The sequence below is a fragment of the Microcaecilia unicolor genome, chromosome 6 (genome assembly GCF_901765095.1).
Source record: "Microcaecilia unicolor chromosome 6, aMicUni1.1, whole genome shotgun sequence".
Classification (NCBI taxonomy): domain Eukaryota; kingdom Metazoa; phylum Chordata; class Amphibia; order Gymnophiona; family Siphonopidae; genus Microcaecilia; species Microcaecilia unicolor.
In genome coordinates, this window is record NC_044036.1 from 50,604,230 (window position 1) to 50,626,488 (window position 22,259).

At 43.9% G+C, this 22,259-nt stretch overlaps 1 protein-coding gene across 1 annotated transcript in view; it reads left to right on the top strand.

The window, feature by feature from the left end:
* The window catches only part of LOC115471773 (serine/threonine-protein kinase TNNI3K), a 262,913-nt gene extending 247,959 nt beyond the window's left edge, over positions 1-14,954 (top strand). Inside the window, exons 24-25 of the mRNA XM_030205595.1 lie at positions 10,911-10,990; positions 14,533-14,954. Coding sequence (XP_030061455.1) covers positions 10,911-10,990; positions 14,533-14,609 — 157 coding nt within the window. The 3' untranslated portion in view covers positions 14,610-14,954. The remainder of the gene's footprint in view (positions 1-10,910; positions 10,991-14,532) is intronic.
* Positions 14,955-22,259: the final 7,305 nt, after the last annotated feature.

A 22,259-nucleotide genomic window follows, 5' to 3' on the forward strand; every position in this document is an offset into this window, starting at 1 on the left:
TTATGTGAAGTCCACTGCAGTGCCCCCTAGGGTGCCCCATTGCTCTCCAGGGATGTCTGTGTGGCCAGTCTACTAAGAATGCTGGCTCCTACTACAAACCCAATGGCTTGATTTTGTGCGTTTTTCACTTGGATTTTTTTTTTTTTTCAAAAAAGAACCAAAAAGATAAATGCACAGAGCACACAAACATCTAGCAAGTGGCTATTTTAAGGGGGGGAAAACATTTTGCTGTTTTGAAAATTGCTGTTATTCGCTATTTGGATTCTAGATGTTTTGAGCAAAACGTCCAAAGTTGGAATTATCGTCCTATCGAAAATGCCTCTCCATATCTTTTTTGAGACGCGACGACCAGAACTGCACACACTATTTGAGGTGCAGTCGCACCATTGTAGCGATAAAATGGCATTATGGCATTTCCTAACATTTGCTTCTATTTCCTTTCTTAGCTGCCTCTGCACCCTGAGCAGAGGGGTTTCAATGTATCGTCACCGATGACAACTAGATCCTTTTCCTTGGCAGTGACTCCTAATGTGGAACCTTGCATCATCCTATATAATAATTCTCACCTCCAACGTTCTATGCTTGGGACCGTGGCTCCCTGGCTGCAAGTGGTCTGCGAGGCAGACACGCACGGACGTCACTGACGTCAATACAGCTGATTCCAAGGCAAGGGGAGGAGTAGGGAAACACGCACAGCGTGTTTCCCTACTCCTCCTACTGCCTCGGAATCAGCTGTCACCCCCCTCCCCCGCGCTATGGCCCCCTCGAAACCCACCCCCTCCCGCGAACCTGTCGATCCCCCCCCGGAACGCCGAAAACTGCCGCCACCCGCTGCCACCGTTGTTGTTCTACATTCCCTTCCCGTAGGTTCTTCAATCATCTTCTTAGAAAGTTTAACTCCGTGCATCTGACGTCAGACGCACTGAGTTAAACTTTCTAAGAAGATGATTGAAGAACCTACGGGAAGGGAATGTAGAACAACAACGGCGGCAGCGGTGGCGGCAGTTTTCGGCGTTCCGGGGGGGATCGATAGGTTCGCGGGAGGGGGTTTCGAGGGGGCCATAGCACGGGGGGGGGGGGGGAATTGCCTGCCTAAGGCCCGTTTCCTTGCCTACAGAAACGGGCCTTTTTTACTAGTGTAGCTATAATTTAGGTTCCTCTTTCCCACATGCATCACTTTGCACTTGCTCATATTAAACATCATCTGCTGTTGGGATGCCCAGTCGCCTAGTCTCCCAGTCTTTAAAGGTTGTTATGTTCTGAATAAACCTGCAACCATTACTTGCTTCTAACTCTTGGCATCATTATTTTATGGTAATGGAAGAGTGGGTGGAAGCAGATGGGGCTGAGAATCCCAGTATGGCAGGATACAGCGTGCCTACCTTTGATAAACTGACCTGCAGACATTTCTTTTTTTTACTCAGTCAAGAATCATGGAGAAAATAAAGGTTACGTGCCTTGTGAGTTACTGTAAAATGCTGCCAAATAAATGGCTCATAATTGCCTAGCAGTATTTCTTTTTAGAGTTTCTAAGTGAAGTTGCCAGAAGAACATAATGTAATGGGATTTGGAAGCACAGCCATACAGAACGCGATTCTGAGACTTCCGTCATTTAGTGACAAACTCGCTGAAACCTTACAACAGCATTTCTGCCTTCAGTCTCTGAGAAGGACATATGGCTCAACACATGACTTTGCAGAGCAGAGCAACATAAACAGGAATGGCCCTTCATAGACATGTCCTTTAGAGGAAACAAAAAAGCAAAGTCAATAGGTGCCACAAAAAGTGAATTGGGCGTGCACCAAGTGGCATTTGAAGCACGTAGGTCATTACCGCCCGGTTACCGTGTGAGTCTTTACCGCACGGTCAATGGCTGGTGGTAAGGACTCACACACAAAATGGACACGCGGCAATTTTCATTTTTCCGCACGTCCATTTTTGGCAAAAATTTTAACAAAGGCCTTTTTTACAGGTGCTCTGAAAAATGATTCTGCACGCGCACAAAACATGCGTCCACACTACCGCAGGCCATTTTTCAGCACACCTTAGTAAAAGGACCCCTTAGTGCATGGTAAAGTAGCCGTGTTAGTTAGTTAGTGCAGGAATACCCACACTCTGCCCCCAGACATGCCCCCTTCAAAAAAAAAGTAAAATATTTTTAGCGTGCGATTAGTGCATCCCATGGTACACCATTTTAAGCTGTGTTAGGTGCACATTTTTTGCATAACACTGCTTAGTAAAAGCAGGGGCATAGCTACTATGGGGCCACGGGGGCCTGGGCCCCCGTAGATTTGGCCGTGGACCTCCCTGCCGTGACCCTCTCCACCCCCCCTTCCCGCCGCCAACCCTCCCCCACCGCCATCGTGTACCTTTGCTGGTGGGGGACCCCAACCCCCGCCAGCCGAAGTTCTCTGCCTCGGCTGTGCAGTGTTGCTTGCTGAATGGTCTGATCAAGTTTCTGTGCGTGCGTCTGACGTCCTGTACGTGCAGGACGTCAGATGCACACACAGAAACTTGATCAGATCATTCAGCAAGCAAGGCCGCGCGGCTGAGGAGAGAACTTTGGCTGGCGGGGGTTGGGGTCCCCCTCCAGCAAAGGTATGCGACGGGAGAGGGTTGGCGGCGGGAAGGGGGGGTTGAGAGGGTTGCGGCTGCAGCGGGGGTCAGCAATGCCGCGAGACCGAGAAGAGGACTTCAGCTGGTGGGGGTTGGGGTCCCCCACCAGCAAAGGTACACGGCGGGAGAGGGTTGGCGGCGGGAAGGGGGGTCGAGAGGGTTGCGGCAGGGGGTGAAAGTTGGCGCGGCAGCAGCGGCAGCACGCAGGGGGGGGTCCGCGGCAGGTGGGAGGGCTAAAATGTGCCCCCTCACCTCGGGCTCTAGACCCCCCCCCCCCCCATCGAAGCCTGGCTACGCCCCTGAGTAAAAAGGCTCCTTAATTAAACCTTACACCTGCTTGTTGTGAGCTCTGGCTAGGTCATCACTGCCTATGATCTGTCCTAAGCTTGGGCAAAAGGTGGTTGTACAAACTGAAGACAAAGGATAATGTTGTCCCTCTGCACCCCACAAGAAATGTCTTTTTTTGATATCAGAACACAGTTTTAGACAATACTTAATTTTACAATGCTATTTCATTAAAGGAGTATAGACTTTCACAACACAGCCTGCCTGCTCACTGAAGCTTAACTGCCACCATCTACTATGTTACTGTATGTAAAAAGACTCTGAAATCTCCTAGATAGGCATGTAGTTTTGTGCACACCTTGCTCTAAAATTTAATAAAACAATTTTACATGCACAAACCATTTTCTGGCATTTAGAAGATGTACATTTAGGGCAGAACTGCCAGCCACGGACTGCCTACACTTTTTAAGGGAAAAAAAAATAATGGCTAATTTTCTAGATTAAATAACTGTCAAACAATAACTTTAAAAATATGCTGACTTTTTGAAGACATCCACTGTAGCAAAACTGTCAAATCCTTACCTGGTATTAATTATGAGCTGACCTCAGCAGGACCACTGAGGAAATTGTGCTGTCACAGGTGTCTTGTACTCCGAGACTGGAGTGTCTGCATACAGTATTCCTTCTTGAGATGATGTCACTTAATCACTGAATTAATTAGTAACCTACTGACTGTGTCAAATTTTTTTGTGTGTCCCTGTGGAAAAGGGTGTCTGATTTCTTTTCTTTCTTTGAGCATGCTCAGTTTCCATTAACCTGTCATCTGAGAGTAGCTGTCAGTACCAAACCATACTTGATATCTAGCTGGAGATCAAGGTTAAGCCTGCTGCCAATGAGGTTCGACAATGGCAGAAGACAGCTTGATAATGTTCTTTGTTAGAGAAACTAACTTTCAGGAACAGGATACTTGACCTATTGTTAAAATATTCATGACATACTGCCATCAGATGGTTGCTTCTAAATGCTCAGTTGAATATTTCACAACAATGCAAGAATAACACTACTTTGTATTGACATGTTTGTATGACAAAGCTTATATTTATTGTTATTGCAAGTTTTAATACCAGTGGCATAGCTACGTGGGGCCAGGGGGACCTGGGCCCCCATAGATTTGGCCCTGGACCCCCCTGCCGATGACCCTCTCGACCCCCCTCCTGACGCCAACCTGCCGTTGCCGTCGCCTGCCTTTTCTGGCGGGGGACCCCAACCCCCGCCAGCTGAGGTCCTTTTCTTCTCGCAAAAGGCTTCCTTCTGTTTCTGACATCCTACAAGTACAACGTGCAGGACATCAGAAACAGAAGGAAGCCTTTTGCGAGAAGAAGAGGACCTCAGCTGGCGGGGGTTGGGATCCCCCGCCAGCAATATAGGCAATGGCAGGTTGTCGGCAGGGGGGGCAAAGTTGGTGGTGGCAGCGGCGGTGGCGGCGCCGGGGGGGGGGTAAAATGTGCCCCCTCATCTCGGGTTCTGGACCCCCCTCCCGCCAAAGTCTGGCTACGCCCCTGTTTAATACACTGCTATCCACAGGGCATCACAGCAGTGGTGTGCTGGAGCTGATTCGCACTGCCTCGCAAGTGCCAGTTGTTAATTTTTGTAGCATTTTGTGAGCCGGTTGTTCATGCAGGAAAGATCCCCAGTCTTTCCTGCCTGCTGCCAGCGCTGACCCTCTTGCTGCTGCATTGCTCTTTAAAAATGACTTCCAAGATCCAGCAGCGGCCTCGCGAGACTTCCGCTGGAGTCTTGCGAGGCTGCCCTTGTAAGTCTCGGCAGCCATTTTAAACACAATGCAGCAGCGGGCAGGAAAGACTGGTGATCTTTTCTGCCCTGAAGAATCCACTAGACCATCAGGGTTGCTGCCTTCAGGTATGTGTGGGACCCTGCAGCTCGGGGGAGCAGGGAGGAGGTCTGGAATAGGTGTGGTGGATACTGTAAAAAAAATGTTGTATTTTCAAACATGCCGGCTTGTGCATATGGATGTACACAGAGGAAGTATAATAAGGGAATAACTTTTCATAGGTAGAGTAGTTATTTGTTATAAATCGTAATCGGTGTGTTATTTGGAGGGGCTGGTTATAGGGACACCCTAACCCTGTTATATTGGTGCAGAGATTTTTTTTTCTCCTGGTAAAGGACTTCTAAAACAGACATCATGTTATGAGAATCAGAGTTTCTGTCTATTTATTTAACATTCAGAGTTTCTATTTATTTACTTATTTATGGCATTTTATCCCACATTAAACATGAATTAGATTGGAACCTGGGAGCATTTAAAATCTTTTTTTCCCTGGAGAGAGTAATGCATTGCCCCCCCCCCCCCCCAGGCTCTCTCACTGGGTATAGCCAGCTCTGCAATTTGGGGGGGGGGCACAGAGGTGGACTGGGGGCTTGGGCTGAAAGAAAAAGAGTGCCTGGAGGCTGGACTTAAATGTACTCAAAGAGGATTCAACTTGAAGATACCTAGGAAGTGAATTCATCAAAAGCTGAGCCAGAATCAAGACATGCAAGTGTGGTAGACAGAATGTATAGAAGTTTGTCACAGAGATTGTAATGATTGTGAGGAATGAGAACCTTGAAGAGTTGTGCTGGTCGACCAGTGTGCATGGTTTTAAAGGGAAGGATTAAGGTTTTGCATTTCACTTTGTACTACTACTACTACTACTATTTAGCATTTTTATAGCGCTACAAGGCGTACGCAGCGCTGCACAAACATAGAAGAAAGACAGTCCCTGCTCAAAGAGCTTACAATCTTGTATTAGCTGCCAACAACTTTCCTTAAGCAAAGTGGACACATAATCAGTATATTTTACATGATATAATAACCTGATGGTAGTGTTTTGAATAAGTTGCAGTCATCTGAAGGCAATGTGGCAAATTCCATTATAAAGGGCATTACAATAATCTAGGTGGCTGGTTATTATAGCATGTATTAGAATAAGTATGGCATCTCTAACTAAGAAGGGTCTAATAACAGATCTAATTTGATGGAGAGTGCAAAAACACATTTTTGCCACTACAAAAATCTGAGGCTCAAAGAACAACTCACCATCCACACTCACACTCAAAATCCTAAGTGATGGCTGCAAGGTGATAGGCTGGCCACCTACCCTGGGGGGAAAGGATGGGAGCAAAATCATGGCATGAAATCTACACTGGCAGTTCTGAAGGCTAATATTAAGATGGTTAGTTTTAAGCCAAAGAGCTACTTGGGATTAGCAATGTTTTAAAATCAGGTATGGTTGGATGAACATAAAACAGGGCTATGTATCTTCAGCAGAAGGAAAAGCTCTGTCACCAAGGGGCTGGATGAGGATAGCCAGGGGTGACAGTCAACTTTAAAAAGGATTGATTGAGAGAATAAGAAGATGATAAGGAGGAAATTATGTAATTCTGAATTGCCTAGAAGTCAAGAGTAAGGTAAACCAACTAAGAACAGTGCTATTTAAAGTCTGCCAGTATAGAGAGTAACACCTGATAGTTTACCATGTTGAAGGTAGAAGATAATTCTAGTGAAATGGTAAAAGCAGACCTAACTGAGTTCAAATGTTGTCTAACCTTGTTAATTAGGGTCAGTAGACATGATTCTGTGCTGTCGTGTTATTGAAAGCCAAACTGCCAAGGGTAAAGGGCATTAGTTTTATTGAGAAAGAAATGAAGTTGATGCAATGCTTTCTTCTCTAAGATTTTACAAATAAAGAGGGTATTGGATATTGAGCAGTAGTTAACTAGGATCAACAGGTCTAAAGAGGGCCTTTTAAGCAAAGGGTGATCTTAGGAAAATAACCCTTAGCCAGACCGACATTGACTAAACTTAGAATGGAGTATGATAGGCCTACATCAAGGTTTTTCATAGAGTAAGAAGGCATAGGAGCTAAAAATGAGGTGGCACAAGTCACAGAAGTTATGACCTTCATTAGATAAAAAATGGAAATGGCATTAAAAGCAGGCCAGTGACTAAAAGCAGAAGATGTGGTTGGAAGATAGCCATCTGTAGTGGAAACAGGTGTGACATCCTTAAAGGTGAGCAAGTTAACTGGTAGTAGGAATCTTTTAGGGAATTGGGTACAACTTTCCATTTTGAACAAAAATCCGAGCAAAGGTATATGGTTCCAATAATGGAGGGATAGATTCTTCAACAAAGCATCTGAGGACATCAAAGAGCCAGACATCTTGAAGTTTATGAAACACAATGAGCTATATATACTTAAGGGTCTCTCCTCTTTTTTTCTCTTCATAAAAAAAGTCCTGGTAAACCTGGCAGAATTTATGTTTGTAAGGAAAAAAAACTGAGGTAAAAATGTATGTATAACTGAAAAATAAGAACTGATACATCTGAATATCTGTCATCTATACTAGGGTCCATCCAATCCATATCCAGTCTATGCTTTTAGATATTTGCAGGTGTACTTTCAAATAGGGCCCTGGTTACTAAAGCGTGTTAACATTTTTATCATGCCTACAATTAGTGTGCACGTTAACTGCGTCGGCTCGTACACAGTAAAAATGTTAATGCGCCAATAAACAGGGCCCTTAGACTTACAAAATTCCATTTGTAAGTCCAAGTGCTTTGAAAATGAGTCCCATAATCATTTGCTATCGCAATACTTAATATATATCTATCTGTTTAGATTGATAGATATGCAAGATGTCTGAGGAATAATTTTGGAATATATAATGCAGGTGTTTCAAATTATTTGTATATTCAGCAATGCTATATGTATAGGGTCAGATTCCACAAATGGCACCAAAAATTCAGCGACAATAAAATTTGGTGCTCAACGCTATTCTATAAAGGATGCTTTGGGATAAGCACTCTGTAGAATAGCGATGAGCACTGAATTCATCACTCCGTTTTGCATGCGAGGACTTACACCAGCTGAAACCTGGTGTAAATCCTGATGCCAGAGCTGGCTCAAGAAGTTGTGGCACCCTGGACCAACTTTTGTTTTTGCACCCCCTTCATGCCCTGGCTCCCACCGGTCCCACTCTGCCCCACCTCCCACTGGTTCCACACCATGCCCCTCCCCTTATGTCAGGGCCAATCTGGGGATTTGATATGAGCTGCACAAACTACTTATAAATAAAATCTGAAAAAAAATTAGAACATTGCATTTAGTTGGATCATCTCTGGCAGAGGGGTGAAATGACACGAAAGACCCCCAATTATTTTCTATTCTCCAGCTTTCCTTCCCCCTTTCCCTCTTTTACCAGCTTTTTGTCCCCCCAGCCCCTTGAATACTTTCTTTTCCTCTGGATTTTGCCTCCCTAAATATTTTATTTCTCTTTTCTAGCTTTAAAACCCCATCCCCCACCACAATAATTTTATCCTTTATTTTTTCCAGTTTTTATCCTACCACCCCAATGCCCTGGATGTCCTTTCCTTTTAACAACCCCACCCCTCCCCAAACCCAGCTCTCTAGAAATCTTCCCTGCCCCCCAACAGCACGCAACTTTCACAATACCGCCCCCCCCCCAACTTCCAAAATACTGTCGTCGTCGTCCCCCCCCCCCCCCCCATAGCAAGTAATTTCTACACAAAGCAGGTTGGTGCAGAACTGAGCAGAGGTGGGCAGGCAGTGAAACCAAAGCAAACTCCGAACTTCCTAAAAATAAAAAAGAGTGATGAAGCTGCAGTTTAAATGCTTCAGCGTCCCCGTTCCATCTTGCAAGGGAGGCTGGGATTGGATATTGGTTGTCCAATCCCTGCCTTCTTTGCAAGAAATAACCAGTCCACTTCTAGCAGTGTGGTGATGTATTAATGGTGGAGCCAAGGAGGAGGAAGCAGAGCTGGAACAGAGAAGAGTCAGAGGTGTGTGTGGGGGGGGGGGGGGGCTAGAGAAGAGGAGAACATTGCCTGGTGACTCGTCCCGTGCCTGCCAGCACCCACACCTCTTTGCTTGCCTGCCAGTGATGCCACAGCAATTGCAATCACGGGAGGAGGCATCACGTCAGTAAGTTTAAGAGTTTATGGGCTGAGTGATGTGACGGCCTTGGGTGCTTAGCGCCCTTTAGCGCCAACACCCTAGACCAGAACCTCACCTGGTCCATAGGTTGAGCCGGCCCTGTCTGGTGTGCAAATTGGGCACCTGTTCTTGCTATTCTGTGAACATCTTTTGTAAATGCCTCTGACCCGCCAATACCCTTCCCATGGCTACACCCCCTTTTGAGTTGTATGCAATCCAATTTAGGCACCCATTGGATTTCAGGGCTCTGTTCTTTCCTGGTTTTCTTCTTATCTCTCCCAGCTTACCTTCAGTGTATACTCTAGTGGATCGTCCTCTACTTCTATCCCACTGTCATTTGGTGTACCTCAGGGATCTGTCCTGGGACCTCTTCTTTTCTCCATCTATACTTCTTCCCTTGGTACTCTGATCTCATCCCATGGTTTTCAGTATCATCTTTACGCTGATGACTCCCATATCTACCTCTCCACACCAGAAATCTCAGCCGAAATCCAGGCCAAAGTATCAGCCTGCCTGTCTGACATTGCTGCCTGGATGTCTCAGTGCCATCTGAAACTAAACATGCCCAAGACTGAGCTTTCCCCCTAAACCAACCTCTCCTCCTCCCCCATTCTCTATTTCTGTGGATAACACTCTCATCCTTCCTGTCTCATCAGCTTGTAACCTTGGGGTCATTTTCGACCCCTCCCTCTCCTTCTCTGCACATATTCAGCAGACTGCTAAAACCTGTCGTTTCTTTCTCTATAATATCACCAAAATTCGCCCTTTCCTTTCTGAGCACACTACCAGAACCCTGATCCACACTCTTATCACCTCTCGTGTAGACTATTGCAACCTGCTTCTCACAGGTCTCCCACTTAGCCGTCTCTCTCCTCTTCAATCTGTTCAAAATTCTGCTGCACAACTAATATTCTGCCAGTGTCATTATGCTCATATTAGCCCTCTCCTCAAGTCATTTCACTGGCTTCCTATCTGTTTCTGCATACAGTTCAAACTCCTCTTATTGACCTATAAGTGCATTCACTCTGCAGCTCCTCAGTACCTCTCCACTCTCATCTCTCCCTACATTCCTCCCCGGGAACTCCGTTCACTGGGTAAATCTCTCTTATCTGCACCCTTCTCCTCCACCGCTAACCCCAGACTCCGTTCCTTTTATCTTGCTGCACCATTTGCCTGGAATAGACTTCCTGAGCCAGTATGTCAAGCTCCATCTCTGGCCGTCTTCAAATCTAAGCTAAAAGCCCACCTTTTTGATGCAGCTTTTAACTCCTAACCCTTATTCACTTGTTCAGAGCCCCTATTTTATCATCCTCACTTTAATATTCCCTTATCTCTTGTTTGTCCTGTTTATCTGTCCTAATTAGATTGTAAGCTCTGTCGAGCAGGGACTGTCTCTTTATGTTCAAGTGTAGAGCGCTGCGTACGTCTAGTACTGCAATAGAAATGATAAGTAGTAGAATAGGACGTAGCCAGGTCAGCGCCCAAATCATAATTAGTGCCAATTAAGTTCTTGTTAGCTCAAATAATTAAATCATTGGAGCCCATTAACTAATTATTTTGGGCACCAAAATTTGGGTGACCTTTATAGAATCCAAGGGATAGTGAGCACTGCTGAATATACACATATAGTTCTATGTATAACTATACACAACTTAGAAGTTTTTCTGCATCTGAATCAAATGTACAAGTTATCCATATAGGCACTGAATATTGGTTCATATATGTATTCCTCATAGTTTGTCCTGCCCCCCTCAAATGCCTAACCAAACCCCCTCCTCTGCATATGTAGTGCTATATGTATAATCCTGCTCTATATTTCTTTTTAGAACTCTGTTCTTTTTCTTGTATCATGAATACTGATCTGTGGTACTTCATGGGGTCAAACATTTTTGGGATAAGATTTTATAATTTACTTAAAAGGAAATTTTTGAGAGACTTTCTTACTGCACATAAGGTCATGTGACTTAGAGCATTTTTACACTTCTTTTACAGCACTGAACATCATCCATCGCAAGGCCTTTCATTAGATGACATGAGAAAAAATTTTCAGTACCCGCCAATAGACAAAAATGGTAAGTATGTAAAATAATCTATATATATAAAACTCACCCTCAACGTTCTATTGGCTGCTGACGTCACTGAAGCCAAGGTTCGTATGTTCGAAGCTCTGAAGCCTCGAAAATCACAGTCTCTGGGCCCTGCCCTCGCGTCAAATGTTATGACGTTGAGGGCAGAGGCGGAGCAATTCACCAACATCAACGACGGGTGGGGGGGGGGGGCACAGGAAAGCCTTGCTAGCGCCCGTTTCATTGGCTCCAGAAACGGGCCTTTTTTTACTAGTATCTAATATTATATATATATATATATATATATATATATATATATATATATATATATATAATTCTATTCTCCACCAATTAGATATAAGGTAATATGATAAGAATATGTAAGAAAAGGTGGAATTAAATACTATATTTGTTGAATTACATTAACCTGCACTGTAAGGTTTAAGGACATGTGCTCATAACATAAAGACCATATTTTTAACTTTAAAATGTTTATTTACAATACAGGTAATGTAATAATGTTACAAGAGAGAGGCAGATTTTAGGAATCTTTCTCAAAGGAAATGTCCTTTTCAAGATCAAAAAGTCTGAATTATAAATTAGGCTAGATAACGGTAACTCACTTTGATGGAGGCTGCTGGTAGGAGTGATGAAAGAGATCCTTTCTAGAAAAGTCTTTTTGTTGCAGAGTTGTTGCTGGAGCCCGGAGAAAGTCTTATCAGGGATGTGTGTGAAGTCTAGCAAGGCTCAGTGAAGGTCCAGTTCAGGAAGCGGACAAAGAGAGCAGGGCCAGAGTGCAAGAGCAAGAGAGCGAACTGAGCATGTTCCAGGCTTTTTATAATCTTTTGTTGGGCCATAGGCTGAAGTCAGGTGGGGTGTACTCGATCCAATGAAAACTCAGGGATAGCTGAAAACTGGTTTCGTCTAGTTTTGAGATGGAGCATGGTAACTGGTCACATGTTTAATGACATCATAAGACTTTCTGTCTGAACATCTGCTGTGATATACATCCAGAAGGCATCTGACAGGATTAAAAGAGTCTTTGTCTGAGAGTAAGTGGGCATCTTTTGTCAGATTAGATAGGTATAGGGGCTTTTCAGTCTGAGTCATTGTCTGAGAATAGGTGGAGTTTCACTGTCTTTGGTTAACTCCAGTCTCTGTGATTGCTGTCCATCTTCAGAGTTTTGTTCTTTGGAGATGTGTTGATGGACTTAAGTATCCACCCAGCTAGTTTTTGTTATCAGTAGTTTCCAGGGGGGAAGGTGAAAGTAAGGTCTTTGCAGCTGTATATATTTTATATATATACATTTGTATCTGATCCAGCAAAATCAATAACTCCGGCAATTAAACTCATATCATGCTACAAGTACAGTAGCCCCCAAAACCTTCCCAACCTGAGCACCCTTTCTAGAGACCCCCATGGACAAGACCCTGATCCCCGGGCACCTACTGGGGATTCTCCCTGGTGTCTAACAGGAGTGGGCAGAAGTCACCAAGATGTAATCTTGTGGTACTTCCACTAAGGGTCATGGTACCAAATAAATTATCTGGACCAGTTGCTAAACATTAGCCCCATAGTTTTTGTTTTCTTTCCTCATTCATTAAGAACAATTAAGTACAGATTTCATGCATATATGTGATGGTTTCTGAGGTATGTTTAAACTGTATTCAATAGCATGATTAATTGGATATGGTATAGAATCACTAGAAAATACCAAAAATTTCCTCCCTTTTTCTGAAAATCTAAATAATAATTTGTAACTCTGCTTCCCTGGATGGCTGGCTGGCTGGGTTCATAAAAGCATGCTGACATCAGCTCGCCTCCAACGTTCCCTTCCCTCTCAGTGTCCCGCCCTCACATAAAGACGAAATGACATCAGAGGATGGCGGGACACTGAGAGGGAAGGCAGGAGGCGACGTGAGCCCAGCCTGCCACCGCTGCAACCTCAGGTAAGATGAACAACTTAAAGGCAGGGTGGCAGGAAGGACAGGAGGGGAGAATCGCTGGACATGGATGGGATGGGAGAGGAGAATTGCGGGACACAGATGGGAGGGCAGGGCAGAAGAGAATTGCTGGACATGGAGGGGAGGCCAGAATCGTGGGACACAGAGGGGACGGTAGGGCAGAGAAGAATTGCTGGACTTGGAGGGGAGGCCAGAATTGCGGCTCATGGAGGGGACTGCAGGGCAGAGGAGAATTGCTGGACATGTAGTGGAGGCCAGAATCGCAGGGCATGGAGGGGATTGCAGGGCATAGGAGAATCACTGGACATGGAGTGGAGGCCAGAATCGCGGGACATGGAGGGGACGGCAGGGCAGAGGAGAATCACTGGACATGGAGGGGAGGCCAGAATCGCGGGGCACGGAGGGGACGGCAGGGCAGTGGAGAATTGCTGGACATGGAGGGAAGGACAGGGAAGAGAGGAGAAATCACTTAGACGAGAGCCTTCCTAGGGCCTGTTTCATTTTTCACAAAATGGGCTTTGTTGCTTGTAACTAATTGCCTACAATCTTACAAAAAAGGGGAAGAAAAACCAATTCAGTCGGAGTATATAAACAACTTCTGCTTAAATTGTTTATGAAAATCATGTTATATATGGCTATTGTAATTTGATGTTATGTGCCAGTTGCTTTGAACTATCACATTTTCCAAGTTTTTTGAATATTTAGTTTTGAGCATGAGTTTTGCACAAGCTATTAAGAGTACAAAAAAACTTTATATTGTTAGTTTTTTGAGGATCGATGATAGAAATGTGGAACCTGCAGGACAAAATATGTCCTTTAAGTAGCTCTCCTATTGGTTTCTGATATCCTTTTTCTTCCTGTCAGTGTCAGCTGATTGTTAATCAGAGAGACTTCAGTTTGACTATGCAGTTGCAATAGTCTCTGTATCCCAGTTGTTTTGTGAGTAACACCCTTGACCTGCCCATGCCCCTCCCATGGCCACACCCCCTTTTGAAGTTGCACGCTATGAAATTTAGGCATGCATGTTATAGAATAGGGTGTAGGGCAGATTCACACATATCTCCTAATTACTGCCAATTAAGTGCTTGTTAACTCCAATAATTGATAACACCTAATTTGACTAATTAGATTATGCGTGGATCTATGATCCGCACCCACATTTTGGTGACCTATATAGAATCCAGAGGTTGGTAGCTATTTCAGCTACTAAACCAATGTTATCTGTTTAATTTTGGCCTTCCAAATAGTAGGCCTAAGTTCAACATACTTGTTGTTGCATTTGTATCCCACATTTTCCCACCTTTTTGCAGGCTCAATGTGGCTCACAATACATCATGGATAGTGGAAAAGAGAAAAGAGTACATATGATCACCAAGAATGGTTACCACATAGATGAAAAATTAGGCAGCAATAATTAAATGGATAGTGCCATTGAATATGCGTATAAAGTCAGGCACCAGCATTTACGTTTATGTGGCAGCCACTCTGTCTGAATTTTAAGCTCTTATTTCTAAAGTCTCCGATCAGAAAAGGAAAATGTGTGTTTGTAGATAACCTTTTTCATATGGTCTTATTTTACCCAGGCTATGTGTCTGATCCCATGAGCACCATGCGTTTCCATTCCTGCAGCAACAGTGGCAGCTTTGAAGACAGCAGCTGATGTTCCTTTTCGTGTCCTAAAAGTGGTATTTTCAAATACTAGCAGCAATCCTCTTTCCAGAGCTGGATGCTTTCAGTGATAACATGGTAGAAAGAAAATGTAAAGACTAACTTGTTAATAGTCAAACTAATCTAGGCCTTTTATCATAATTCTTCCGCTGTGCTCCCAGTTGAACTACTCTTTTTCTATTTTGTAAATCACAAAATATTGAATTGCTGTGTGAGTTACCTTGGCTATGCATTGATAGGTAGAGCAGACCTCTAGGAGAAAATATTTTCCCTAATATTTTAAAACCCCCAAATCAGATCCAGTTGAGATGTGCGTAACTCACATAATTCTCTTTGGTTCTTATAACCTGAAGTAAAGTAATATATCATGGAAACAATGTAACATAGTAACATAGTAGATGACGGCAGAAAAAGACCTGGACGGTCCATCCAGTCTGCCCAACAAGATAAACTCATATGTGCTACTTTATGTGTATACCTGACCTTGATTTGTATCTGCCATTTTCAGGGCTCAGACCGTAGAAGTCTGCCCAGCACTAGCCCCGCCTCCCACCACCGGCTCTGCCACCCAATCTCCGCTAAGCTTCTGAGAATCCATTCCTTCTGAACAGGATTCCTTTATGTTTATCCCACGCATTTTTTAATTCCGTTACAGTTTTCATCTCCACCACCTCCCGCGGGAGGGCATTTTAAGTATCCACCACTCTCTCCGTGAAAAAATACTTCCTGACATTTTTCTTGAGTCTGCCCCCCCCCACCCCCCTTCAATCTCATTTCATGCCCTCTAGTTCTATCGCCTTCCCATCTACGGAAAAGGTTTGAAGATTGAGCTTTCTATGGAGACCTACAACTTCTTCTGTGAAATAAGAGATGAGGACAACCAGGGCCAGTCTTAGGCAGAGGCGACCAAGGCGGCCACATAGGGCCCCGCGCCTAAGGGGGCCCCGCATGGCGCGCCTCAACTCTGCCTCGCTCGTGCCTCCGCTCCGACCTCCGCCGCTGCTTGCCTTAGTCGCCTGAGGTGATCCCCATTCCCGCGGCTCAGCCGCTCCGCTCCCGCCACCACCGGTGCAGCGCCCACACCCAGCTTGGGCCCGCTGAGCCCGCCGTCAGCTCCCAAGTCCCCGGACCCTGGCGACTGAGCGATGCCAGCCCAGGCAGCGATGGCCCCGCCCCCGATGACACAGTTGCAGTTCGACGGCTCACCTCCAGGCTCCAGCTTCCCGCTCAATGTCCCACCTTCTGATGTATTTCCTGTTTCCGGACGCGAGGGCGGGAGTCACTGAGCGGGAAAAGCTGGAGCCTGGTCAGAGGTGGTGAGGACGTGAGGTGAGCCATCGTTGCTGACGCCAACAGTTGTGCATTTATGCCAAATCGAAATCGGATTCCATGCAGGCAGGAGATCAGGAGAAGTGTCTCTCATCTAACGACGCTTGCAGATGGTGCAAGGGTTGGAAATGTCTGCCTCCCTGAGAGGAATTTGGCCCAACAACATTAGTGGCTGGAGAAGCTGAGCAAGTAAGATCTTCTGGCTTGGAAGAGGCTGTTTCTAACATATCTGGGTTATTTTCACATAGATCTGCAGATATTTCTCCTGATAAAAATTTGGATGGCAATAGCAGATTTAGCTAAAACACTGCTTCCAGTAATTAATGATATGACACCTTGAATTAATCACATTTGCAATCTGAGAATGGAAATCATGAAGTAGCAAAATCTGATATAAAGTAGGTACAATCAGTTCAAACTATTTTAGTAACTGATGTGGCTACTTGCCTCTCTGGTTTGATGGGTTACAGAGTAATAGGGGAATTTAAAAGTACTGGATCTTTTCTTAATATTTTTCCATTATTCTCCTTTGTTATGAGAATTGGAACTGCTAATTGTAGTGGACTTGAACTGAATAATTTCTGGGGAGGGGGGGTTTCATGATAGCATTGTGCTTATTATTTCAATCAGTTTTTTTGTACAAGTTTAGCTTCATATGTCTTTATTTGAAATTTCATAAATTTTTCTAAAAATGGAATAATCTTATCAATGGGGTGGAGCTAGGGTGGTCTGCATAGGGCCCCGCACTTGCTAAGACCGGCCCTGAGGACAACACAGTCTAACCCTCTCCCAGTGAGTTTCTTGGTTTAGTAGGGGATTAGGTTAATGTCTCAACTCTAGAATCTTACCAGATTGCTAGAGTTTTTTGTCCCTAAGATAACAAATTACCGCAACATCACTTTTGTATTTGTTCATATCAGAGTCTGCAAACACCTCTCCGGTACTATGTAAGCCACATTGAGCCTGCAAATAGGTGGGAAAATGTGGGATACAAATGTAATAAATAAATAAATAGAAGCAAGATCTCAGAGTTAGAAAGAGTTGGCCTAATTCAGCACTTCACACTATGCTTCAGAGATCTGTAAACTAAATTTGACTCCCAGGTCTGAACACAGATAAGCTTTGATGTGCTTTATGTTAGCAGAAAATACAGAAGAACAGGGTTTTTTTTTTTTTTTGCATTTCACAATATCTCCTTCCAACTAAGCATTTGTATGGATATCTTAGCCTCATAGCAACCCATGGAAGATTTTGTCTATGGTGATCATTTTCAAAGCGGATGGACGTCTCAAAAGACTAGATTCTAAATATGGCGCATGAAAATCCGGCACCAAAAAAACTTCCACCTAGGCATATTCTATGAACTGCACCTAGATTAAGCATGGTTTATAGAATATGCCTGCGCCTAAGTCTAGGTGCGTCCATTGGCGTAAATATTGGCGCCTAAAGTTAGGCACAGAGCAAGTGTATTCTATAACCCTGCACATAAATTTTTAGAATGTCCATGACCCACCCATTCCACACTCCATTTTTGGCAGCATGCATTCAAATTTACGCGCACCACTTTACAGAATACGCTTAGTAAGTTGTGCACGTAAATTTTAATTAATGCCAATTAGTGTCAATAATTCCTTAAGTGGCAATTATCGGCACTAAATGGCTTCCTGTTCCGGGGCAGAGGGAGCAGGGAGCCAGCGGAGCCGAGAGCTGCGCGGCTGCTCCCAGCAGCTAAGAATGCACCCAGGGGGGGTTGATGCGCCGGGGGGGGGGGTGTCATTGCCCCAGGAGGGCGTGGTCCTGCACCCGGTGGGGTGTGCTCATCGGCGATCCGCCCCGGGTGGCAGTCGACCTAGGATCGTCACTGGGCATGACACCTCCTTAATCCCCCAGTGATTGATGTCTCCTCCCTCTCCCCTGAAAGTAAAACTGAAAGGGGATACCAGGCTCTTTGTCAGCTGCAGATACTATGGTCATAAGCAGGTCAGAGGATTAGCCTATTAGTTAGTGCAATGAACTGTGCACCAAGGGACCTAGGTTCAAATCCCGCTTCAACTTTTTTTTTCAATAATTTTGACACTTCCAGAAACAGAAAAATACCTATTGTAGCTAAATATATGAGACACCTGCAAGCCTGAAGGCTATTGAAGTTGTGTACATTCAGGTAAAGTAGGTACTTTTCAGGTCCTGGAGGAATCACAATTACAAAAAAAAAAAAAAAAGATTTGAACCTGTGTCCTTTGGTTTATAGTCTACTAGGCTACTCCTCTGTTCTGCAGGGAATTCTATGTGGCCATACTTTCAAAAAATGATGCCAGACAGATGTTCACGTCCCTGTTTTTTTGTTGTTCAAAAGTTGAATGTTTCACATTGGAAAATGGCTATTCGTTTTGGATGTTTTCAGTGTGAAAACATCTATCTCACAGCCATAATCAAAACATTTTTTTTCCTATTTGATTATGACTGTGAGATGGCCAATTTTTTGGGACATTATTAGCAGGACTTTTTTCTTCCTGTGTAACCCTAGCTAGGGACGTGCTCCAATTACAGGGTGTTAGAGTTCCTTTTTTTTTCTCAATTGTTATTGAAATTTCAGATTTTTTACAATCCAGAAATAATTTAAGTGAAGCAGTGAAATATAAACAAAGAAATAAATCTAAATTAAGAGAAGCTGAAATTACGTAGGCCATATCACAAGGAGAGTAAAAAAAAGATAAATACAAAAGAAAAAAACAGTTTATATCCATTAGTAAAGGAAAGAAGGAAAAACCCTTACCTAACATAAGACTTTTTACTCAAATCCCTAACAACAAAACTAAAGTCAACCACTTTTATCATGTAGAAAATTTTCAAATTATAAAGGTTCAAAGAAAACAAATTGATTCCCTTGAAAATTGATAATACAATTACAGGAGAATCTTAAATGAGACCGCCCCAATGCCTAGGCTTTCTTCTGCAAACAGATCTCCTACACAGCGGAGTCATCCAAGCCAAATCTGGAACTAGTGGGGGGGGGGGGGATGTTTGGAGGCAATGTGAGGAACTGGAAGCAGGAAAACATAGTAGGAGGGTATATAAGTGTTAATAAAGTAATATATGTAATATGTGTAAATTTATTTACATATAATTTGCAGGGTGTGTAAAAGAACAATACTGTCATTATTGGTGCAACCTTAATAAAGAAAAATAAAAACCCAGTAAAATGTTCAGACATACAACCATCATTGGGACTCCACCTCATGCAGCATTATTTTCACAGAGGTAGATGCTATTTATAACCTTCATGCATGAGCATCATCACAGTGAAGATTGATAACTTCCAACGACAATCAATACGTCCCAACAGGTCACATGTAATCGTTGTCCTTTATTTCCTTTGCATTCAAGTGGACTGATGCAGTTATCTTACGGACCCCAAATGAAGAAAGCTCTTGATAGAACAGTTGTCTGACTAGGATGCTTATTTGTTAAACAAAATTATAAACTGGAAAAACTGTGTAATAAACAAAAAGTAATAAACCAAGCCTTAAAGTGGAGAATTCAAGTTTATCCGATTACACCAGTTCTTGTTTTATCATATAATAATAATAAGACTGACTGCACTCTGTTTCAAAGTAACACAGATTTTCCAGACGGGACGTTCTTTCCAAGTCTCAAACCATTATGAGAGATGCAGCAAAGGTCATGCATTACTCCAAATGCTGAAAACCTTTCTACTAAAAATCACAAATTGGAAAAAGCTCATTATGGAAGAAATTTCCATCTAAAACAGGGGTTTCCAACCCAGTCCTTGGGACACACCTTGGCAGTCAGGATATCCACAATGAATTAGCATGAGATAGATTTGTATACAATGTATGTGGATATCCTGAAAACCTGACAGGCAAGGTGCAGTGCCGTAGCAAGGCTGGCTGACACCCGGGACGGATCGCCGCTGCACCCCCCCCCCCCCCCGGGTGCAGCAAGGCATGCACCTCCCCCTCCGTGACACACACCCCCTCCGCTACACATTCTTACTTGCAGGGGACGGGCGGAAGGGCCGATCCACCCCAAGTGCACGTCGCTCGGTAATCCGTCGGCTCCGCTGGTTCCCTGCTCTCTCTGCCCCGGAACAGGAAGTAACCTGTTCCGGGGCAGAGGGAGCAGGGAACCAGTGGGGCCGACACCCCCCCAGCGCGTGCACCCGGGGCGGACCGCCCCCCCCCCCCTTCCTATGCCACTGGCAAGTTGTGTCCTGAGGACTGGGTTAAGTACCACTGCCTAAAAGGACAGTCTACTAGCCCAAAAGAAGGGGCTAGGAAGTTAAGTTTGCTCAATTTAAAATTCTCAGACCCCTCTAGGAATTAAGATACAGCAACCTTTCACCCCTTTATCCCTGGATAAGTAATCACTGTCCCAAAGTCAGGACTTGGGGGTCCTATGTAGCCCCTCTGGGAGTAAATTCCAGAGCGTGGGGGCTACTCTTGAGAAGGCTTGCAGTCAGGTACCACATCATACAATTTCTTTTGATGAGGGGACAGATTGTGATGATCCTTGACATTGATGTTTGCCCCTGATGCAGACTTAATGTTGAAACATGTTGGGCTAACGACAATAATATGGAAACGACCTGGCAGCTGGATTATACTGGTTAATTGTACACCCTTGGTGCTGTTTGTAGTTTTTACATTGATGTTTGTATGTTAATAAATTGTTTGTTGCATAGCCTAGTACTGCTCTTTGTTTTTGGATTCTGCATTGTGTACATTTTTTTGTCTCTTTGTGGTGGACAAATGCTGCATTATCCAGCCATTTTGCATGCTATTTCCCTTATCCTAGCTTAAATCAGGTGCAAAGTGAGTAAAAAGCAAATAATGAACTGTGCCACATACAAATATATGGGAAGCGGCTCATTAATATGCGTAGGGAGTGACACAGCTCACACACACACACACACAAAAAGCTTTCCAAGCCAAGCTACTCCTAAAATTTAACGCATCCTCTGAGGAGATCAGCAGGACAACATATGTGCTGATGCTGTATGAGTACACCCAGCACAATCTTCATCATAGACAAACCCACCCTCCCACCCCATCCATAGTTATCAGTGTGGGCTATTGTTAAGACATGTTATCTTACTGTTAACCCCAGTTAGTAGTAACTAGGTCTCATTGCATAAAATGGGGCCTGTGCTAAAATAGAATGATTAGTGGTAAAATAAGACGTCTTAATGGTAGCCTACATTGATAACTATGCTCCTAAGTAGTAAAATAACATATATAAGGAGTAGACCCAGCTCAGCATGCAAATTGCTGCTGCTCTAATATTGTGGCAGTAATCCAGAGCTAATTGTGAAATGTCATACTTCCCATCGGTGTCTGAACAGTAACTTAAATAAACAAAGAAATCCGCTGGTGGTCTGAGTCTACCTGATCTCCCTCTCCCCACCCGACCCACCCCTACCCAAACCAAACTGACCACCCACCCCCACTTTAATAACCTTTCCCTGGTAGTCTACTGGCCTCCCCTTTTCCCCCTGACTAAAAAAATAAATAAATAAAATAAAGCCTTGCTCGTGTTTAGTGGCACCGTCCCTACAAAAGAGGTTGCGGTAGCGGCTCACCTGCTAATGGGAATATTAGCGTTATGGCCGTTAAAATGGAAATTGAAATGTCGGCCATTTTACCCTGCTGGGAAAAATGGCCTTAGTGGTAGGAATGACCCTCATAAGGATGCGCTAAGGTCATTGTACACTGCAGTTTAGTAAAAAGGCCCCTAAATATTTCTGCTGAGTATCTAGAAACACCAGCCCTAGACTATCTTAGCTCGATCTGGGCAGTGTCAAGGTGGTCAGAAAGGATTTTCAATGGCATTATCTGGCAAAAGCCACTGAAAATCCAGGTATGGACCCAGTGAGTGGCACTTCTCTGGGTAAAACCACTGAATATTTACCCATATTTTTCTGTTTCTATATTAATACTATACAGTTGAAAAATCTGCAAAAAAGAAAATGGTAATGAAACAAATAAACTTTTAAATGTCTCTGATGTTCTTAAATTAGTACATATTTTCCTCAAGGTTTTTTTTTTTTTAAACCCATATCTAACATCTCAAAAGTCAAGACTTGCTCATTTTCGTACCTCAGTAGATGTGATTGTTATTTAAAAGTAGGATATCCACTACAACAGAGCTTCCCAGAGTGTAGCTTACGACCCTAAATGGGGTCAAAAAAACTCACATTTGGGTGCACCTCTGGGGGGGGGGGGGGATGTCATGCAATTTGTTTATCTGTGATCATAGGGTCACAGCCACAAAAAGATTGATAAGCATTGCACTG